General features: G+C 42.9%; 1 protein-coding gene across 1 annotated transcript; it reads left to right on the top strand.

The window, feature by feature from the left end:
• The first annotated feature begins 8,362 nt into the window (after positions 1-8,362).
• Positions 8,363-18,399, top strand: LOC134811562 (clumping factor B-like). Its single transcript, XM_063818518.1, has 4 exons — positions 8,363-8,529; positions 14,642-14,717; positions 17,436-17,599; positions 17,863-18,399. Exons 1-4 carry the CDS (start codon positions 8,382-8,384, stop codon positions 18,015-18,017), a joined length of 543 nt encoding a protein of 180 aa, XP_063674588.1. The 5' UTR covers positions 8,363-8,381; the 3' UTR covers positions 18,018-18,399.
• Positions 18,400-21,343: the final 2,944 nt, after the last annotated feature.

Below are 21,343 nucleotides of genomic sequence, written 5' to 3'. Positions count from 1 at the left end.
CCTGAAGACTATTCAGTCTTGTATAGAAAATAACTACAGCTACCAATATGTCCCTCACAAACATGGTCCAAAACATACCAAAACAGCACACGAAACACACACTCAAAAAAGTTGTCAACCGTTGCTCTCATCGGCACAATAAATTTGCCCGTCCTTTATGTAAAATTTTTTGGTCGGTTCTGCAAGTGCCCGCTTCTTCATGTCCTGTACCAGATCTTTCCGGAGCTTCCTCTGTTCGACAGACCGATCAGGGCTCAAGAAAACTGTCTTAAACTTCTCACTCTGCCGCAGGTTCCTGGCATTCCTCAGAATCTGATCAACGATGAGCGAGTTTGAGGTGATAACTTTAACTGGTCGCGTTGAGTCAACCGTTTTCTTTTTTCCTATTCTCTGAGCCTCTACTTTTGGCTTTATGCCAATAGTTTCCAGAACTTCACTGACTTGAGATTCGAGCTTCTCTTCTTTTTCCTCAGGCAGACCGAAGATAAGAAGGTTCCTGCTGCGGTCCTCCTCTGCAACAATAGTCTTGACTACAGACGTCAATGCTTCCGGGCTGATTACTGGAGACTGTGCTGGCCAACTTTAAACGACAGAGCTGTAAGATTGGAACTCCGCTTTCACTGAATCAGCAACTGAACTTGACACAGTTTTCTTCATCGCTTCAAGTTGCTCAGTCTTGCAAGCTGATAGCTCGGCCTGAACACTGATAACCTGCTCTTGCTTCTCAATTAACTGACCCTGAAGTCTGGTCAACACATTCTTATACGTTTCAACGGTCTCCATAAGATAGTTCGTATACTCAAAAGATCGACCACACACATCGACAATCTCCGGCTTATTCAGTCTGTTGAAGTTCTTAGCGTCCGCAATGTCCTTTAACTTTCCGTACGGCTTGCCAAATTTCTTCAGAGTCTCTTTGCTCCAGGTGAACATCTCATTCCACATGTAATTGATACTTTCCAAGTCCAAATCTGCCATCGTAAAGATCAGCACAACAAGCTAGCAGCGCAGTAGCGGTGCAATTATCAAAAGATAAGCAGTGAATTATCAAAAGATAAGCAGTGAATTATCAAAAGATAAGCAGTGATTATCAAAAGATAAGCAGTGATTATCAAAAGATAAGCAGTGATTATCAAAAGATAAGCAGTGATTATCAAAAGATAAGCAGTGATTATCAAAAGATAAGCAGTGATTATCAAAAGATAAGCAGTGAGATTATCAAAAGATAAGCAGTGATTATTATTATTATATATTTGCTTCGCTGTTAAAGGGTTATGTTCCACTAGCAGTGTCAGGCTTTAACAGCCCGATTGTGTACTATTCTATTTGTAGTTTACATAAACATAGTTTAAAAATTTTATTTTTAAGTCTCAACAATTTCAGTCAAAAGTTTGACTAAATTTATGGTAGACTAAATTTGTCGTTCTTAAAGTTAAGGTAATCAGCCGGGCGGGATAGATTCTGATAATCCCGGCTCCTGCTGTTAGTTTTTCCCCGCTTAATCACCCGGCACAGTTTTATTATAGAATTCCGCCCCGCTAATTTGGCTCAACAAGATTTGTTTTGTTTTAATATTCCATGATAATTTCATCCGCGCACTGTCACGTGTTTTGATGACGTGTATCACGTGATTAACTATTACGACGCGCATTGGTAAAAATGTCACGTGATCTATGACTTAACGTACACCTGCTACATGCTACATGGAGAAGTCTCCCCCTAGTCGTTCAGGTGGCCTGCATCACAGACACATCTTGTCTAGTTCTACGGTGTGGCATATGTTCCAGTTCCTCCATTCCACTCGTTTTATAGCTACCTTATCGGACCTAATTTGGACGGACATTACTTGAACGCTGGAGGCCCTAGCGTTCATTTTAATGTCCGTTCAAATAAAGTCCATTCATTTAATGTCCGTCCAAGTTAAAGTCCGTTGAATTTTTTTAAAATGTTTCCATTTCGAACTTTTTGTCTAGATATGACAACTATGAGAACTTTATTGTGCCGTAAGTTAACGACGGAAAGGTTCTGAGGTTCTCGTTGGTCTGCCGGAGGCACAGACAATTTTCTAGTATATGATGTTTTCAAGGGTCACTTTACGGAAAAAGTCAACGAAATTATGGCACTCAACAACATAGTTCATGAGTTAGTCCCCGCCAACATGACAAACTTGTTTCACATTTCAGCCTCTAAATATTACGGTAAATCGTGTTGCCAAGAACATTGTCCGACATTGTTATAGTTCATATAATAATATACTCAGGGGAGGTAATGAAACAGATAAGTGCAGGGAAAGCTCCACGTGATGTTAAGGTTAACCTAAAGTTGTCTAAGATAAAACCACTTAACGCCGAATGGCTAGTAAAAGTTTACACTGAAAGGACCGAGGTAGTTTGATAAAAAAGGTTTCCAAAAAGCGGGTATTACTGATGCTTTAAGGAAACCGCGTCTCTGGCATTCTGACAACATGTCCGTACCACCTTAGTCTAGCCGAACCGATGAAAGTTTCAATAGACATTGGAGACATGGAAGAACTACTTTATCTCCAAGATTCTTCTCAGGGAGGTCAGATGGAAGACCTCGAACCGTTTCATCTGCTTCTTTGTTGTGTTCCAGACTTCAGCTCCATATAACAGAATAGTAATAACAGCAGCCTTGTAGATACGGATCTTGGTGGGCGTTCTTATAGTTCTACTGTTCCATATGTTCCAAAGCTGATGGAACGCACCATTAGCACGCTGGATCCTGATGTCAAGATCTCGGTCAATGGTACCATCCCCACTGATGTTGGCACCAAGATAGACAAAGTTACTGACCTGTTCAACAGGTTCTCCCTCCACTGTTAGCTTTACTCTTTCGGTGTAAGGTCACTGGGACGTACACTTGCTGATCGCCATGCATTGTGTATTTTTAGCATTGATCTTTAACCCAGCGTAAGAGGTGTAACCGTGGTGTCTGCACATGCTGCTGCTGTGCGTAATAAGCGATAAGATCAGTGGACTCTTGCAACCCTTCTTCAGTATTGTCCACCACTGCCAGATCATTGCAGCGTAGTCACTATCCATGGTAACTTTTTCATCTGCACCCCTCAGTTTCTTTTGCAGTACAGCACCATGTCTGATTGCCTTGTGAACCTCGGCCAAGAAGATTCCAAAGTTCAGACAAAAATTAAATACAGGAGGGTCTTGGATATCAGCCTGTCCAGTGCCTGAATGGACAGAGAACCAATCAGAAATTTCACCATTAACCCTGACAGCACTCATGGTTCCGTAGAAAAATGCCTGAAAGATTCTAACATATTTCTCAGGAAGTCCATAGTGGTGTCTCATGCTTGATCAAATAAACTCTCTTCTGATGGAATCAATCCATCCGTTTAATTGCAGGCGCTGACAAAACTCCAGCACACTACTTATATTATTTGTTTGCCAACATTTTCTCACTCCAGCTGCAGTTTGGTAAGTGCAGATAGTGTTTAGTTTCATTAGGCTGTAATTTTACACCAGCTGGAGGTCGTGGGAGCAACGATGTTTGCGATCCTCATTGTGCAGTTGGACTAGAAAGGGTCCAGCGATGTTATATCGAATTTTTTTATTTCGTGTGATAACAAGAATTTCGCCGCGGTAACACCACGCACGATCAAATTTCCCTACTGCCTAGTCCTACAATGTAATTGTTCCACTTTATTGTATCCCAGATTGGTGTTTGGACTTTGGCGCACGTTATAATCGTTTTCATTATATTAATTAGGCGTGCAGAACTTGAAAATTCTGCGCACATCTGAGGTGTCGCCGTCGATCTGTATTTGGATTTTGGTTTGGTTGTAGATCATTTCATATGTTGCGCGGTTTTGTTTCGTGTTAACGATGCGTATGATCATGTCACGTCATATTACTGCATCGTATGCCAACTTTATTGACTGTAATAAAATATTCTGTCTCATCTTAGTTATTATTTGTATCTAACATAAACTAATACATTTTGGTGCTTACTCGACACATCTACAGCACCAGCGACTATACTGTATTGAATTCTTTAAAAGCATACCGCAATTTTGATCTTAGTTGCTTCTTGAATGAGGAAAATTTAAGACAACGTAGTTGTTGAGTTATCTCAAAATCTCCAGAAAAGTCCCATTTTGGGCCGATCAAAAGTTTGCAAGTTTAACTCTGCGGATTCCTGTACTCTGATTGGCTGAATTGTGTCACGTGGTAGCTGCTTGAACATTGGAATGCGCCACGCGTGCAAATCATGCTTAATGTCGCGCGCGAGGTCGAGCCGTCTGTTTAAATTAAACCAACTCTAGTACCACCACCAGCCAGTAACTTTTCCTGGGTACGAAGTAACCAATTAGGGCTACTACATGCCAAACACAAGGATATTTCGTACTCGGATCATATCCTTGCATTAATGCTGTCTGGTCGCAAGACATGGTCGCTCTTAACTGATGTTAAGTGAGACCGTGAGCCCCACTTCTTGTCAAATTGGCTTTTGAATTACAGCCCAATCATGAAGTAAAACAGTATAAGTTGTATTTTAAAACGGCCAAAATACAGCTAATTCTAGCCCTTGAAAGTTGTAGGTTTGGACTTGGAGGATCAATACGGCTGCTTTAATTCTTAAAAGTCTTAAGTTTGAACGGCCAAAATACCCTACTCGGCGTCAGTCAGCTGGATCAACAAAATAACACTTATAATTATATTGATGATTGATCCGCTCAGATGACTAATATGCTATATTATATAAATGAATTAGAGTAAATTGTATAGTAACCCGATAATGGAAACTTGTGTAACAGTCGTCAAGCACCTAAAACTGGTTGCTATGCCTGTAATTAATTTATAACACATAACTGGCGTCGCGCGCGCAAAATAGGTTCCTTTTATACACATAATTATAGGGGAGTGGTCTATATTGCAAAGGAGCAGACTTTTGTCGTCATCGTAGGTCCATCGGGCCACCTCGTATATCCAAACCCGATTACTTATTCCCTACGATCTTTTTGCCTTCGGCAAGATTAGAGAAAAAATTAGTAAGATTCGTGTAGTCAGTGTAACTTACGTTGCAATTATCGAGCTCTCTTACATCTTATCTATACAAGTACTATACAAGTACGCTATGGAGGATGATTTAAATTTGACCCGATCTCAAGCTCAGGAGAAAATCAAGGATTTCAATTATGAAGAACAGGAAGATGTAGAGGGCTGTGTTTATAAGTGATTCACTGCGATGGGAAAAGAACTGAAAATGGACGACGTCGACCATGACATTTGTGGGTTGAGGCTAGATCCGCATTATGGGAATCGTGCAGAGAGCCCAATTACAGTGTCGTAATTGGGTTATAATTGAGTCCCCAATCAATTTTGCTAACGAGATAAACAAATTACTTCGTCATTTTAAATCCGTTTCGCACCATCTTTTCAGATTATATTCCGGATTATAAAAAATGACCTATTGCAATATGTTACAACGGAGTCTCTAACATGTTCACAAACACGAGTATAAGCAATTCAATGTTAATTTGGTGTGGCCCCAAAAAATCGAATTTTCAAATTTTGCGGTGACGGAATCCTCGAACAAGTAGGTACAGTATGCCATCTGCAAAGCAACAACTCTCAAATATAAAACACGGTGGTGGTAAAAGTCATAAGACCCAACGTTTGCCCTCCCCCCCCTGTAGTTTTGTTGTAACACGACATCTGTCCGACAGCACTATTTTCTTGTGTTTGAAGTGATATCTCAAATTTGGCACATAGAAATTCGCCCAAACTTAATAATATAGTCATGTCATATTTCAATTTGCTCTACTGAAATTTTGGTCTGATTTAAAATAAGTCGCCGAAAAATTTAAGTCTCATGTAATTTGGTTAACAACAATTTCAGTCAAAAGTTTGACTAAGAGCATCGTAGACTAAATTTGTCGTTCTTAAGGTAATCAGCCGGACGGGCGGAATAGATTCTGATAATCCCGGCTCCCGCTGTTAGTTTTTCCCGCTTAATCACCCGATACAGTTTTATTATAGAATTCCGCCCGCTAATTAGGCTCGACAAGATTTGTTCCATGATAATTTCATCCGCGCACTGTCACGTGTTTTGATGAAGCGTATCACGTGATTAACTATTACGACGCGCATTGGTAAAAATGTCACGTGACCTATGAATTAACGTACACCTGCTACATGCTACATGGAGAAGTCTCCCCCTAGTCGTTCAGGTGGCCTGCATCACAGACACATCTTGTCTAGTTCTACGGTGTGGCATATGTTCCAGTTCCTCCATTCCACTCGTTTTTATAGCTAACTGTTTTACTGCGTCTCTGCTGATGTTATCGACACCTGTAAAGTCTGCTGCATCCTCGAGTACGCAGGCCACCCAGCCTTTGTGGGGTCGTCCTCTCAGTCTCTTTCCTTAGTTTGGTTTCCAATCCAGTGAAAACTTGGGAAACCGTGTCACTGGCATTCTGACCATGTGTCCGTACCACTTTAGTCTAGCCGAACCGATGAAAGTTTCAATAGACTTAATTCCAGCACGCCTGAGAACTTCTTCATTGGAGACATGGAAGAACCACTTTATCTCCAGGATTCTTCTCAGGGAGGTCAGATGGAAGACCTCGAACCGTTTCAACTGCTTCTTCTAACAGCAGCCTTGTAGATACGGATCTTGGTGGGTGTTCTTATAGTTCTACTGTTCCATATCTTCCAAAGCTTACGGAACGCACCATTAGCACGCTGGATCCTGATGTCAAGATCTCGGTCAATGGTACCATCCCCACTGATGTTGGCACCAAGATAGACAAAGTTACTGACCTGTTCAACAGGTTCTCCCTCCACTGTTAGCTTTACTCTTTCGGTGTAAGGTCACTGGGACGCACACTTGCTGATCGCCATGCATTGTGGATTTTTATCGTTGATCTTTAACCCAGCGTAAGAGGTGTAACCGTGGTGTCTGCACATGCTGCTGCTGTGCGTAATAAGCGATAAGATCAGTGGACTCTTGCAACCCTTCTTCAGTATTGTTCACCACTGCCAGATCATCAGCGTAGTCACTATCCATGGTAACTTTTTCATCTGCACCCCTCAGTTTCTTTTGCAGTACAGCACCATGTCTGATTGCCTTGTGAACCTCGGCCAAGAAGATTCCAAAGTTCAGACAAAAATTAAATACAGGAGGGTCTTGGATATCAGCCTGTCCAGTGCCTGAATGGACAGAGAACCAATCAGAAATTTCACCATTAACCCTGACAGCACTCATGGTTCCGTAGAAAAATGCCTGAAAGATTCTAACATATTTCTTAGGAAGTCTGCATAGTGGTGTCTCATGCTTGATCAAATAAACTCTCTTCTGATGGAATCAATCCATCCGTTTAATTGCAGGCGCTGACAAAACTCCAGCACACTGCTTATATTTTTATATTACTTGTTTGCCAACATTTTCTCACTCCAGCTGCAGTTTGGTAAGTGCAGATAGTGTTTAGTTTCATTAGGCTGTAATTTTACACCAGCTGGAGGTCGTGGGAGCAACGATGTTTGCGATCCTCATTGTGCAGTTGGACTAGAAAGGGTCCAGCGTTGTTATATTTAATTAGTTCATTTCGTGTGATAAAAATTAGTAAGATTCGTGTAGTCAGTGTAACTTACGTTGCGATTATCGAGCTCTCTTACATCTTATCTATACAAGTACTATACAAGTACGCTATGGAGGATGATTTAAATTTGACCCGATCTCAGGAGAAAATCAAGGATTTCAATTATGAATAATAGGAAGATGTAGAGGGCTGTGTTTATAAGTGGTTCACTGCGATGGGAAAAGAACTGAAAATAGACGACGTCGACCATGACATTTGTGGAGATATGAACTACGAAATATTCATGGCTCCGTCTGTTTATAAAAGGACTCTGTCACTCTGGCTTAAGCAAGCAGTAGACCTCGTTCGACGGCAGAGTAGGCAGATGAGCACTTTGATGGAGATCATCGAGTGCTTCAAGACTATCATAATATACTAAATGGTAGATATCACAGGTTCAATGGTGTGATAAAAATTAGTTTGTTAAACTTCCAGCAAAGTTGCCATAGTTACCTGGTAAAGAAACGTGCACATCAAGCTTGCATATTACTGTTTCTATAGTGAAGAAGCTAAGCAGATTTGTCTGATACATGCCTCTAGAGTCTAGCATGTACAAATCTCTTGTACGACGTAACAAGTTTCTACATTGCAGTGGATTATCATTACACTATCCAATTATAGTGTGGTCAATTTGAGCAGGAAATTAGCTGTTTGGATGGCAATTTGTTAGTGTATATAAATAGCTAAGGTTTTGCAAAGTTTAATTGCCATTCAAGTTTTAAACACATTACCCCCAATAGCTGATCCAAGACACCAAGGTAAGATGAACTCTCTACTTCTTTTACTCGGAATATTCACTGTTGGTTACGGTCTTCAGTGCCCTAACTGCCTTACTGCCGACACAACTAATGTGAGCGATTTATCGGATGAGGAGAAGGCCGCTTTTGAGCAAAGTTTTTCTGAAGGACAAGGTAAGTGTAGCCTAGTAACCAGTAGCCTAGTAACCAGTAGCTTAGTAACCAGTAGCTTAGTAACCAGTAGCCTAGTAACCAGTAGCTGGAGGTAAGTGTAACCTAGTAACCACTAACCAGTAGCCTAGTAACCAGTAGCCCAGTAACCAGTAGCCTAGTAACCTAGTAACCAGTAGACTAGTAACCTAGTAACCAGTAGCCTAGTAACCTAGTAACCAGTAGCCTAGTACCCTAATAACCAGTAGCCTAGTAACCTAGTAACCAGTAGACTAGTAACCTAGTAACCAGTAGCCTAGTAACCTAGTAACCAGTAGCCTAGTAACCTAATAACCAGTAGCCTAGTAACCAGTAACATAGTAACCATTAGCTTAGTAACCAGTAGCCTAGTAACCAGTAGCTGGATGTAAGTGTAACCTAGTAACCAGTAGCCTAGTAACCAGTAGCCTAGTAACCAGTAACCTAGTAACCAGTAGCCTAATAACCTAGTAACCAGTAGCCTAGTAACCTAGTAACCAGTAGCCTAGTAACCAGTAGCCTAGTAACCTAGTAACCAGTAACCTAATAACCAGTAGCCTAGTAACCAGTAGCTTAGTAACCAGTAACCTGGTAACCAGTAGCCTAATAACCTAGTAACCAGTAGCCTAGTAACCTAGTACCCACTACCCAGTAGCCTAGTAACCAGTAGCTTAGTAACCAGTAACCTGGTAACCAGTAGCCTAATAACCTAGTAACCAGTAGCCTAGTAACCTAGTACACAGTAGTCTAGTAACCAGTACCCTAGTAACCAGTAGCCTAGTAACCAGCAGCTGGAGGTAAGTGTCATCTCGTGTCGAATTCTTTTCAACTTCTTTGCTTCGTATGAGTGAAGTTGTCACGATTTCTTATCGGCCCTCGGTTTCCTGACCTTTTGTTTTTCAAGCTTTTACTGTTTCCTCATTCAAGAAATTTGTTAAATCGTGCAAATCGTGCAAAAATATTTTTAAAGATCTGTAATGATTTCTGCTCATTTGATTCAGTAATGAAAGTACGAGTTTAAGACTAAGGGGGTACTAAAAAAACTGCGCGCTTTGCTCTAGAAACACATTTTTTAAGAGATTTTATCGGTATCCTCTAAAATCACACAATTTGTTTAATTTTAGGGAGGGGCGCCAAAAGGGGAGGGGGCGCCAACAGGCAAAGTTACGCCACTGTATAGAGGAGGTTCTGTAATGTGTCTGGAGGGGGTTCTGTAATGTGTCTGGAGGGGGTTCTGTAATGTGTCTGGAGGGGGTTCTGTAATGTGTCTAGACTCTAGAGGGGGTTCTGTATGTGTCTGGAGGGGTTCTGTAATGTGTCTGGAGGGGGTTCTGTAATGTGTCTGGAGGGGGTTCTGTAATGTGTCTGGAGAGGGTTCTGTAATGTGTCTGGAGGGGTTCTGTAATGTGTCTGGGGGGGGGGGGGGGTTCTGTAATGTGTCTGGAGGGGTTTTGTAATGTGTCTGGAGGGGGTTCTGTAATGTGTCTGGAGGGGGTTCTGTATGTGTCTGGAGGGGTTCTGTAATGTGTCTGGAGGGGGTTCTGTAATGTGTCTGGAGGGGGTTCTGTAATGTGTCTGGAGGGGGTTCTGTAATGTGTCTGGGGGGGTTCTGTAATGTGTCTAGAGGGGGTTCTGTAATGTGTCTGGAGGGGGTTCTGTAATGTGTCTGGAGGGGGTTCTGTAATGTGTCTAGAGGGGGTTCTGTATGTGTCTGGAGGGGGTTCTGTAATGTGTCTGGAGGGGGTTCTGTAATGTGTCTGGAGGGGGTTATGTAATGTGTCTGGAGGAGGTTCTGTAATGTGTCTGGAGGGGGTTCTGTAATGTGTCTGGATGGGGTTCTGTAATGTGTCTGGAGGGGGTTCTGTAATGTGTCTAGAGGGGGTTCTGTATGTGTCTGGAGGGGTTCTGTAATGTGTCTGGAGGGGGTTCTGTAATGTGTCTGAAGGGGGTTCTGTAATATGTCTGGAGGGGGTTCTGAAATGTGTCTAGAGGGGGTTCTGTATGTGTCTGGAGGGGTTCTGTAATGTGTCTGGAGGGGGTTCTGTAATGTGTCTGAATGGGGTTCTGTAATGTGTCTGTAGGGGGTTCTGTAATGTGTCTAGAGGGGGTTCTGTATGTGTCTGGAGGGGTTCTGTAATGTGTCTGGAGGGGGTTCTGTAATGTGTCTGGAGGGGGTTCTGTAATGTGTCTGGAGAGGGTTCTGTAATGTGTCTGGAGGGGTTCTGTAATGTGTCTGGGGGGGGGGGTTCTGTAATGTGTCTGGAGGGGTTTTGTAATGTGTCTGGAGGGGGTTCTGTAATGTGTCTGGAGGGGGTTCTGTATGTGTCTGGAGGGGTTCTGTAATGTGTCTGGAGGGGGTTCTGTAATGTGTCTGGAGGGGGTTCTGTAATGTGTCTGGAGGGGTTCTGTAATGTGTCTGGAGGGGATTCTGTAATGTGTCTGGAGGGGGTTCTGTAATGTGTCTAGAGGGGGTTCTGTCTGTGTCTGGAGGGGTTCTGTAATGTGTCTGGAGGGGTTCTGTAATGTGTCTGGAGGGGTTCTGTAATGTGTCTAGAGGGGGTTCTGTATGTGTCTGGAGGGGTTCTGTAATGTTTCTGGAGGGGGTTCTGTATGTGTCTGGAGGGGGTTCTGTAATGTGTCTGGAGGGGGTTCTGTAATGTGTCTAGAGGGGGTTCTGTAATGTGTCTGGAGGGGGTTCTGTAATGTGTCTAGAGGGGGTTCTGTAATGTGTCTGGAGGGGGTTCTGTAATGTGTCTCGAGGGGGTTCTGTAATGTGTCTGGAGGGGGTTCTGTAATGTGTCTGGAGGGGGTTCTGTAATGTGTCTGGGAGGGGGTTCTGTAATGTGTCTGGAGGGGGTTCTGTAATGTGTCTGGAGGGGGTTCTGTAATGTGTCTGGAGGGGGTTCTGTAATGTGTCTGGAGGGGGTTCTGTAATGTGTCTGGAGGGGGTTCTGTAATGTGTCTGGAGGGGGTTCTGTAATGTGTCTGGAGGGGTTCTGTAATGTGTCTGGAGGGAGTTCTGTAATGTGTCTGAAGGGGGTTCTGTAATGTGTCTGGAGGGGGTTCTGTAATGTGTCTAGAGGGGGTTCTGTATGTGTCTGGAGGGGTTCTGTAATGTGTCTCGAGGGGGTTCTGTAATGTGTCTGGAGAGGGTTCTGTAATGTGTCTGGAGGGGTTCTGTAATGTGTCTGGGAGGGGGTTCTGTAATGTGTCTGGAGGGGGTTCTGTAATGTGTCTGGAGGGGGTTCTGTAATGTGTCTGGAGGGGGTTCTGTAATGTGTCTGGAGGGGGTTCTGTAATGTGTCTGGAGGGGGTTCTGTAATGTGTCTGGAGGGGGTTCTGTAATGTGTCTGGAGGGGGTTCTGTAATGTGTCTGGAGGGGTTCTGTAATGTGTCTGGAGGGAGTTCTGTAATGTGTCTGAAGGGGGTTCTGTAATGTGTCTGGAGGGGGTTCTGTAATGTGTCTAGAGGGGGTTCTGTATGTGTCTGGAGGGGTTCTGTAATGTGTCTGGAGGGGGTTCTGTAATGTGTCTGAAGGGGGTTCTGTAATATGTCTGGAGGGGGTTCTGAAATGTGTCTAGAGGGGGTTCTGTATGTGTCTGGAGGGGTTCTGTAATGTGTCTGGAGGGGGTTCTGTAATGTGTCTGAATGGGGTTCTGTAATGTGTCTGTAGGGGGTTCTGTAATGTGTCTAGAGGGGGTTCTGTATGTGTCTGGACGGGTTCTGTAATGTGTCTGGAGGGGGTTCTGTAATGTGTCTGGAGGGGGTTCTGTAATGTGTCTGGAGAGGGTTCTGTAATGTGTCTGGAGGGGTTCTGTAATGTGTCTGGGGGGGGGGTTCTGTAATGTGTCTGGAGGGGTTTTGTAATGTGTCTGGAGGGGGTTCTGTAATGTGTCTGGAGGGGGTTCTGTATGTGTCTGGAGGGGTTCTGTAATGTGTCTGGAGGGGGTTCTGTAATGTGTCTGGAGGGGGTTCTGTAATGTGTCTGGAGGGGTTCTGTAATGTGTCTGGAGGGGATTCTGTAATGTGTCTGGAGGGGGTTCTGTAATGTGTCTAGAGGGGGTTCTGTATGTGTCTGGAGGGGTTCTGTAATGTGTCTGGAGGGGTTCTGTAATGTGTCTGGAGGGGTTCTGTAATGTGTCTAGAGGGGGTTCTGTATGTGTCTGGAGGGGTTCTGTAATGTTTCTGGAGGGGGTTCTGTATGTGTCTGGAGGGGGTTCTGTAATGTGTCTGGAGGGGGTTCTGTAATGTGTCTAGAGGGGGTTCTGTAATGTGTCTGGAGGGGGTTCTGTAATGTGTCTAGAGGGGGTTCTGTAATGTGTCTGGAGGGGGTTCTGTAATGTGTCTCGAGGGGGTTCTGTAATGTGTCTGGAGGGGGTTCTGTAATGTGTCTGGAGGGGGTTCTGTAATGTGTCAGGAGGGGGTTCTGTAATGTGTCTGGAGGGGGTTCTGTAATGTGTCTGGAGGGGGTTCTGTAATGTGTCTGGAGGGGGTTCTGTAATGTGTCTGGAGGGGGTTCTGTAATGTGTCTGGAGGGGGTTCTGTAATGTGTCTGGAGGGGGTTCTGTAATGTGTCTGGAGGGGGTTCTGTAATGTGTCTCGAGGGGGTTCTGTAATGTGTCTGGAGGGGGTTCTGTAATGTGTCTGGAGGGGGTTCTGTAATGTGTCAGGAGGGGGTTCTGTAATGTGTCTGGAGGGGGTTCTGTAATGTGTCTGGAGGGGGTTCTGTAATGTGTCTGGAGGGGGTTCTGTAATGTGTCTGGAGGGGTTCTGTAATGTGTCTGGAGGGAGTTCTGTAATGTGTCTGAAGGGGGTTCTGTAATGTGTCTGGAGGGGGTTCTGTAATGTGTCTAGAGGGGGTTCTGTATGTGTCTGGAGGGGTTCTGTAATGTGTCTCGAGGGGGTTCTGTAATGTGTCTGGAGAGGGTTCTGTAATGTGTCTGGAGGGGTTCTGTAATGTGTCTGGGAGGGGGTTCTGTAATGTGTCTGGAGGGGGTTCTGTAATGTGTCTGGAGGGGGTTCTGTAATGTGTCTGGAGGGGGTTCTGTAATGTGTCTGGAGGGGGTTCTGTAATGTGTCTGGAGGGGGTTCTGTAATGTGTCTGGAGGGGGTTCTGTAATGTGTCTGGAGGGGGTTCTGTAATGTGTCTGGAGGGGTTCTGTAATGTGTCTGGAGGGAGTTCTGTAATGTGTCTGAAGGGGGTTCTGTAATGTGTCTGGAGGGGGTTCTGTAATGTGTCTAGAGGGGGTTCTGTATGTGTCTGGAGGGGTTCTGTAATGTGTCTCGAGGGGGTTCTGTAATGTGTCTGGAGAGGGTTCTGTAATGTGTCTGGAGGGGTTCTGTAATGTGTCTGGAGGGGGTTCTGTAATGTGTCTGGAGGGGGTTCTGTAATGTGTCTGGAGGGGGTTCTGTAATGTGTCTGGAGGGGGTTCTGTAATGTGTCTGGGAGGGGGTTCTGTAATGTGTCTGTAGGGGGTTCTGTAATGTGTCTAGAGGGGGTTCTGTAATGTGTCTGGAGGGGGTTCTGTAATGTGTCTGGAGGGGGTCCTGTAATGTGTCTGGAGGGGGTTCTGTAATGTGTCTGGGAGGGGGTTCTGTAATGTGTCTGGAGAGGGTTCTGTAATGTGTCTGGAGGGGGTTCTGTAATGTGTCTGGAGGGGGTTCTGTGATGTGTCTGGAGGGGGTTCTGTAATGTGTCTGGAGGGGGTTCTGTAATGTGTCTGGAGGGGGTTCTGTAATGTGTCTGGAGGGGGTTCTGTAATGTGTCTGGAGGGGTTCTCTAATGTGTCTGGGAGGGGGTTCTGTAATGTACCGGAGGGGGTTCTATAATGTGTCTGGAGGGGGTTCTGTAATGTGTCTGGAGGGGGTTCTGTAATGTGTCTAGAGGGGGTTCTGTAATGTGTCTGGAGGGGGTTCTGTAATGTGTCTGGAGGGGGTTCTGTAATGTGTCTGGAGGGGGTTCTGTAATGTGTCTGGAGGGGGTTCTGTATGTGTCTGGAGGGGGTTCTGTAATGTGTCTGGAGGGGGTTCTGTAATGTGTCTAGAGGGGTTCTGTAATGTGTCTGGAGAGGGGTTATGTAATGTGATTCCCTTTCAGCTGACTGTAAGACCCCGGAGATGGTAACGTGTGAGGATAGCAACATGGAGTGTGCGACAGTCTCAATGAAACTCAGGTACTCTCTGATAAATACAGTAACCAGTAACCAAGAAATCGGTAACCTAGTAACCATTAACCTGGTAACCAGTAACCTAGTAACAAGTAACCTAGTAACCTAGTAACTTAATAACCAGGAACCTAATAACCTAGTAACCTAGTAACTTTATAATAACCAGGAACCTATCAAATCCCCATGGTTGCCCATGAGAAGGAACCTAGTAACTAGTAGTCTAGTAACCAGTAGCCTAGTCACCAATAGCCTATAAGGCAAAGAAAAACAAGCGTATAAAAATATAACGGTAATATAATATAATTGTAAATAATCCTGTACATAAATAACTGGTAAATGAAAATACTCATTAATAAATATTAATAAAATTCTCTATTGAGATCTGCTACATGGTCAGAGCTGGGAAGATCAACCCAAAATACTCGACTGCGGGGGCTCATAAGTCTACAAAGTTTTTGAACCATATCTTTCTTTGCTTGCTATACCCTGTGGTTGATTTTGTGGGAAAGCTATGATTCTCTTCTTTCTGCCGCAGAAATGGAGCAGAACGGAAGGAAACCTCGTTGTGCTCTGATTTCCATTCCATTTGGACCGAGCCACGCTGAAACCTGATAACCTTCTCGAGCAGTGGTCTTTCTGTTTTGCAGCGGTTGCTTGTCCGATATGACGTGACCTAGGCCAAGAATGAAAGTCCGAACAGGCCATAGAAATTAGAAACAGCAGTATCACCTTTTCCACTGTACCAACAAAGTCCTCATAAGTCATAATTATGTAGCTGTCCGCACTGTTTGATGGACAGTTCCACTTTATGGTGGAACGAGTCAGCGCTCCTGAACGTATGGCCTGGCTCCAGATATTTCACTGTTATAGTGTTATCGTGTCAAGATCGAGGTCAGGGCTGTTTATGAGCGAACATAACGCAGTGTAAGCCGTAGTACAAAGCCGTCTAGCATTTGTTCTGAGCGGAACAATTGTCTGCCCACACTCACAGAATAATTTCCCGACTTTCACCAATTCTGTCTTCAGTAAAATACCTTATAGCATTGACCTAGGTTGAAGATACGTTCTCATCTTTCCTCCCAGCAATAGGTAGCTTCGTGCCATATTATCGCTAATGGGGCGCTATCTGACCCCATTCTATCTGACCCCAGTCTAGCAAATTTTTCATTAAATGTCACCAGCCGCCGAGTGAATATAGCTTCTTTGGCCGCTAACAATCATATCACAATGCTGGCAAGCATTACCGTTGCTGTTATATTCACAATAACTATATTGAGATTCAGTTATCCGAGAACAGTGACTTGATCTGGTAGAGATCAGGAGACAGTTATTTGAAGACGCCTCTCTTCCCCCCAGATTCGTAAAAATGTGAACCAAACTCTTGAGCTCGCCATGCTGCTGAGATATCCCCTTGTTTTGCTGATGCAGGTATCTTCTGTTTCTTGTGTGATGAGCTTGATGATGGGTCATTGTCTGTAGCTGTTCGTTTCTTTAGGAAACGGTCCATGACGTTGTGATGTGATATATAGAGTAATCAGATGATGTGGTGAAGTTACGAATGATAACTGATACACTATAATCGAAATACGGTAACGACGAGGGTTCCATAACGGCCTGGGTCACGGTCCCGAAAGGGCCTGGGTCACGGTCCCGAAAGGGCTTGGGTCACGGTCCCGAAAGGGCCTGGGTCACGTGGTAACCGGGTCACGTGGCCTAGGCATGAGTTCCAAAAGGGCCTGGGTCACGGTCCCGAAAGGGCCTCGGTCAGGGTCCCAAAAGGGCCTGGGTCACGTGGTAACTGGGTCACGTGGCCTAGGTATGAGTTCCAAAAGGGCCTGGGTCAGGGTCCCGAAAGGGCCTGAGTCACGGTCCTAAAAGGGCCCGACTTTTAAAGACTTTTTGGTTTTTACACTCGAAAATCTTAACGCGAAAATTTAAAAATTATGCGAAATTACGCGGGAAATGCTAGATTATGCGGAAATATGCAGAAAATTACAAAATGTGCGGAAAACAATAAATTATGTGGAAATGTGCGGAAAACGGTAAATTGTGCGATCCCGCACCCATCGCACCTAATATGTGCCTCTGGGTCACGCCCTGCAAAGTTTCAGATCTCTAACTCAATTTTAACATGATTTTAAGGCACCTGAATATGGCGATTTTGGGTTTTTTACCGAATTTCGTAAAACATGCTGCAGGCGCGTATTTTGCGCAAATTTCTTAAAAACCTTCACATAACTATTTCTTATTCCTGTCATCTTAAACATTGAATTAGAATGTTTTGAACTTAAATATACCTGCTGAACTACTTTCTATGAGTCTTAATGCCTGAAAAACAATAAAGAGGTATAATTATAGTAAAGGGGTATACTAGTAAAGGGGGTATATTAAAAGTACAGGTGGTAAATAGTTAAGGGGGTAAATAATAAAGGGGGTAAAAAGTAAAGGTGGTAAATAGTAAAGGGGGTAAATAGTAAAGGTGGTAAATAGTAAAGGGGGTAAATAGTAAAGGGGGTAAATAGTAAAGGTGGTAAATAGTAAAGGGGGTAAATAGTATTGTGAATATAACTGTTAAGAGGCGCGGTCATGCTTGCCAGCATTGTGATTTTTGTTTAACTGAATACAATAACCCTGCAATACTTAAAACACCTGATCGTCAAAATGCTTAGTCCGATGTAATTTGATATTATAAATTGAATTTAACACTTAAATCAAATTCTTCAGCTTCGAATTTAGCTTCGACAATATGGAGAATTTTGAGATTGAGAACGTGTCAATTCTTCTAAAGCAATGCGTGCCTCACTCGATAACATGTTCTGACGTGCAGGCTGTGTATGACAGCCAGAAGGGAGACGTGGTTATAAAACTGCTGGACGCGGACGACCATTGTGAGTTTTTAATTACTAACAATAGTTCAAATGTCAGTGATAACTATTCTGGGTTGGCCGGTCTGATGGGATCACCAAAAGTAAGAGAACTGTGGTAGATTTTATAATTGTTTCTGAACCATTCTGTAATATAGTAAAACCCCGATTTACTGCAAACCCCGATTTACCGCAAACCCCGAATTACCGCTGCTTTTTCCTTTCTCCCAAACTGTAGTAGTTAGTGCTCCTCAATATTATTATTTCTCAATTTATAACTCTTTCAGGTGATATCAAGTTTGAGTCTGACACTGACACTGACACTGACACTGACACTGACACTGACACTGACACTGACACTGACACTGACACTGAGTCTGACGCTGTCTCGTTCTCCCTTTCACTGGCTGCAGCTCTACCTCTACTCGTCCTACTACTTTAGAGACTATTAGCTAGTCACCGAGTTTTTACCGAGTAACCAGTGACCTAGTAACCAGTAGCATATTTACCAGTAACTAATCTCGTTTAAGATTCGGGATTTTAATTTCGATCTTATTTATATATTATATAGAATAATTTTATAAAATAATTTTATAGAATAATCATATAAAATAACCAAGTTGCGTTGAATGTTTGGGCGATTGTTAACTAGTCGCATAGAATACATTGAATGTTTATTAATTAATTTATCAGCTTGACAGTGTAGTGGGCTGTTAACCGAGTTATTTTCTCGATATTTTGGATGTTACTTCTTATCTGGAGAAGCTGTGGTTACAAAAAATCAGTCAAATTTGTAATATATTATTCCTTTTAATTAATTTTAAGTCGTTGTGTTTATATTTGCCCAGCAAACCCTACCGGCTGGGGTATATCTCCAAAAGTAAAATAAATAGAACCTTCCGGTTTTCAACAAAATTTGCGTCTCGTAAATTTAAAGTTAGCTCCCCAGGAGCAAAATTTGGGACAACTTAGATTCTGAATTAAACCGAAAGTTTGATTTTGGGCTAAATGAAAGATCGCAGCTTTTAAACTTTGCAAAGTAATGTCGTTGTCATGATTACTATGCTGTATGCTAAATGCAGCGTGCGAAAGCTGGTGAACTTGATGTGACGCGCGAGGACAAACGTGCTGTTGAAAATCGATCACCTCTAGCGAGCCCGGCAGGCGGTAAGGTTTTCTGGGTGGGCGAAAAAGCTGAGAGTTCATAGTTCAGCTGCAGAAGAAAGCATAAGGAAGGGGGAAAGGGGGGGAGGTGCAGGGAGGTAGGGGGATGTTTTGCGATATAAGACTTATAATTTCGGCGGAAAGTTTTAAAAGTCGATTTTGAGAGTGAAGATCGCGTTTTTATTACCCCATCCAGGGATCCCCTTTCGTGTTGGCAAAATTCTTTACTTTCTTTTGGTATTTTAAAATTGAAAATTGACTTACTGGGCCGCGCTCAGCCTGTCATTCCGCCGAATCTCTATTCGGCGTATGTTTATGAACATAATAGCCTGAGGTCTCCAGGTAAAAATTGACTTGATTGGTGGAGAGTTATGGTTTGTCAAAGTGAACGTTTTAAAATGAAAGTGCAAATTCTTTTAAACGCGCGTAGGTTAGGCCCAGCAAACCCTACCGGCTGGGGTATATCTCCAAAAGTAAAATAAATAGAACCTTCCGGTTTTCAACAAAATTTACGTTTCGTAAATTTAAAGTTAGCTCCCCAGGAGGCAAATTTGGGACAACTTAGATTTTGAATTATCGCGAAAGGTTTAATTTTGGGCTAAATAAAAGATCGCAGCTCTAGCTTTTAAACTTTGCAAAGTAATGTCGTTGTCATGACTACTTTGCTAAATGCAGCGTGCGAAACTGGTGAATACAATAACTCAATGTATTAACTCCAACGGGGTCCGCGCCGGACTCTCAAGAAAACAACAATTTCAAGAAAACAACAATTTTATTTAGTATCAGTTAAAGCAGACAAAAACATATTTTATATATATAACTAGTGCAAACTTTAGACCATATATCTTAGGGGACTTGGAGTAGCAAGAGAGTGACCAGAAAGTATATGTATACTTTTACCAAAAATACGTCGAAATGAATCCAGGGTGATACAGGATCTGAGAGTGCAGACCATAAAGTTTACGCACCCACCCTTGCCTCCTGAATTCGTGGTTGGAAAGACAATTATGCAAAATTGGTCGTTTATACTCCAAGTCCCTTTGTTAATAGAAGTAGTATTATTTATGTCTGGAATTAGCTTCATTCAATAATAACAATATCAATATAATCAATATTAATATCAATATCAGACTAAACTATCAAATAAATAAATTATCAAATCTCAATTATTAATTCACTCTGATTAAAAAGTTATAAATTAGGATATCTAATATTTAAGAATTACAACTACAAGTTGTTAAAAACGCCCAAAATAGATCTGAGATATTTTCAGTCTGTAGTACAATAATGATAGAAATAGTTTAAATTATGTTATGTGCTGCTGCAATTAGATTAAATTACTGTAACTTAAAATTGTTTGGAGTCCAAGTCTCTTTTAAGTCAGCAGCCTGTGATTGTATTAATAGTGCTTTCGTTCTCAATTTTATCAAGTTAATGGAAGTTTCTAGACAATTGCTTGAAGTTAAAATTTTTTTATGAACAGTGTTCCAAAGCTTGGCTGCATTAAACAAAAAGGTATTTGATTTATTTAGAAGAATAACTGTTAGACTCGTTGCACGGTTTGAAATGTTGATAGCCTCATAAAGGGAGTATGGGCAGTGGTACTTGATAATCTTAGAGAATTCTAAAATACAGTGATATTTGTACAAGTTTTGAGCCGTAAGAATTTTTAACCTATTAAAAATGGGTTTCGTATGCTCCTTTTCAAAATGTTTATGGCCTAGTATTTGCATGCCATATGGTCTAGTTCTTGTACGGTGGCGGGCCGGGCCGGGTGAGGGAATTAGGGTTGACCATTGTTAATGATCTGGCCCAGCGCGCGCTACTTCGCGCGTGGTACTTACCATCGGGCCAACATTTCGAGAAGCAAGCGGCGCACGCTACTTCGAAAAAATTTAGAAGAGTAACATCCGTCAAGGGTTAGGGTAATAGGGTAATAAGGGTTTAGAGTCTTACGCCGTACTATGTAACAAAAGAAACTCGTACTTCCGGACCGGCCAATTGCAACCTAACATGAACAGTAACAAACTACAAACAGAATATTAACCGCAAAATAATTTAAAAACCCTTGCTCTATCCAGAGCCCTTACGCTTGCAGTAGCGCGCCCGAAGTGGCGCGAAAGCACATGGTTAGGTGAATAAAAACCCCTGGTAGAGTATTAATAATATTTGTAGCGCGATGCACTATTGTCTATTGGGCCGTGCCGCGCATCAAATAAGTTTTCTCGCAACCATGATCGACATCGGTAGATCGGCAAAATGCACCAATGGGTTTTGCCTTTTATCACGTCATGACCTCCATTGTCGTTTTATATTAATTTCACTATAGTGGACACGACCACCCCGGCCCTGTAGAGTTTCTACGATACAGGGAAGTTTCTACGATACAGGGGGAGCCGCACACTCGTGCGCGGCGGGTCATACAACGTATGACAAACCTTGCCGAGCAGCGAATGATTGACATCGTTAATCAATTATAATATTACTGTTAGTAATATTGAATATTAAGTAATATTCGCAGTAATATTCAGTAATATTAGTGAAATTAGTTGTCGTGCAATGCGTTAACCATTAATAATGAACCAGGCCATATTTGTTAAAATT

Source organism: Bolinopsis microptera, chromosome 2 (assembly GCF_026151205.1).
Source record: "Bolinopsis microptera isolate Bmic1 chromosome 2, MBARI_Bmic_1.0, whole genome shotgun sequence".
NCBI classification, from domain to species: Eukaryota; Metazoa; Ctenophora; class Tentaculata; order Lobata; family Bolinopsidae; genus Bolinopsis; species Bolinopsis microptera.
Note: the sequence above shows the minus strand (reverse complement) of the source record. Positions and strands in the feature narration are given on the sequence as shown.

Excerpts from the sequence above, each read along its gene's own strand:
- LOC134811562 (XM_063818518.1), top strand. The coding sequence starts at position 8,382 with ATGAACTCTCTACTTCTTTTACTCGGAATATTCACTGTTGGTTACGGT. Across the intron at positions 14,718-17,435 it reads ACAGTCTCAATGAAACTCAG|CTTCGAATTTAGCTTCGACA; the intron begins GTACTCTCTGAT and ends CAAATTCTTCAG. Across the intron at positions 17,600-17,862 it reads GCTGGACGCGGACGACCATT|GTGATATCAAGTTTGAGTCT; the intron begins GTGAGTTTTTAA and ends TAACTCTTTCAG.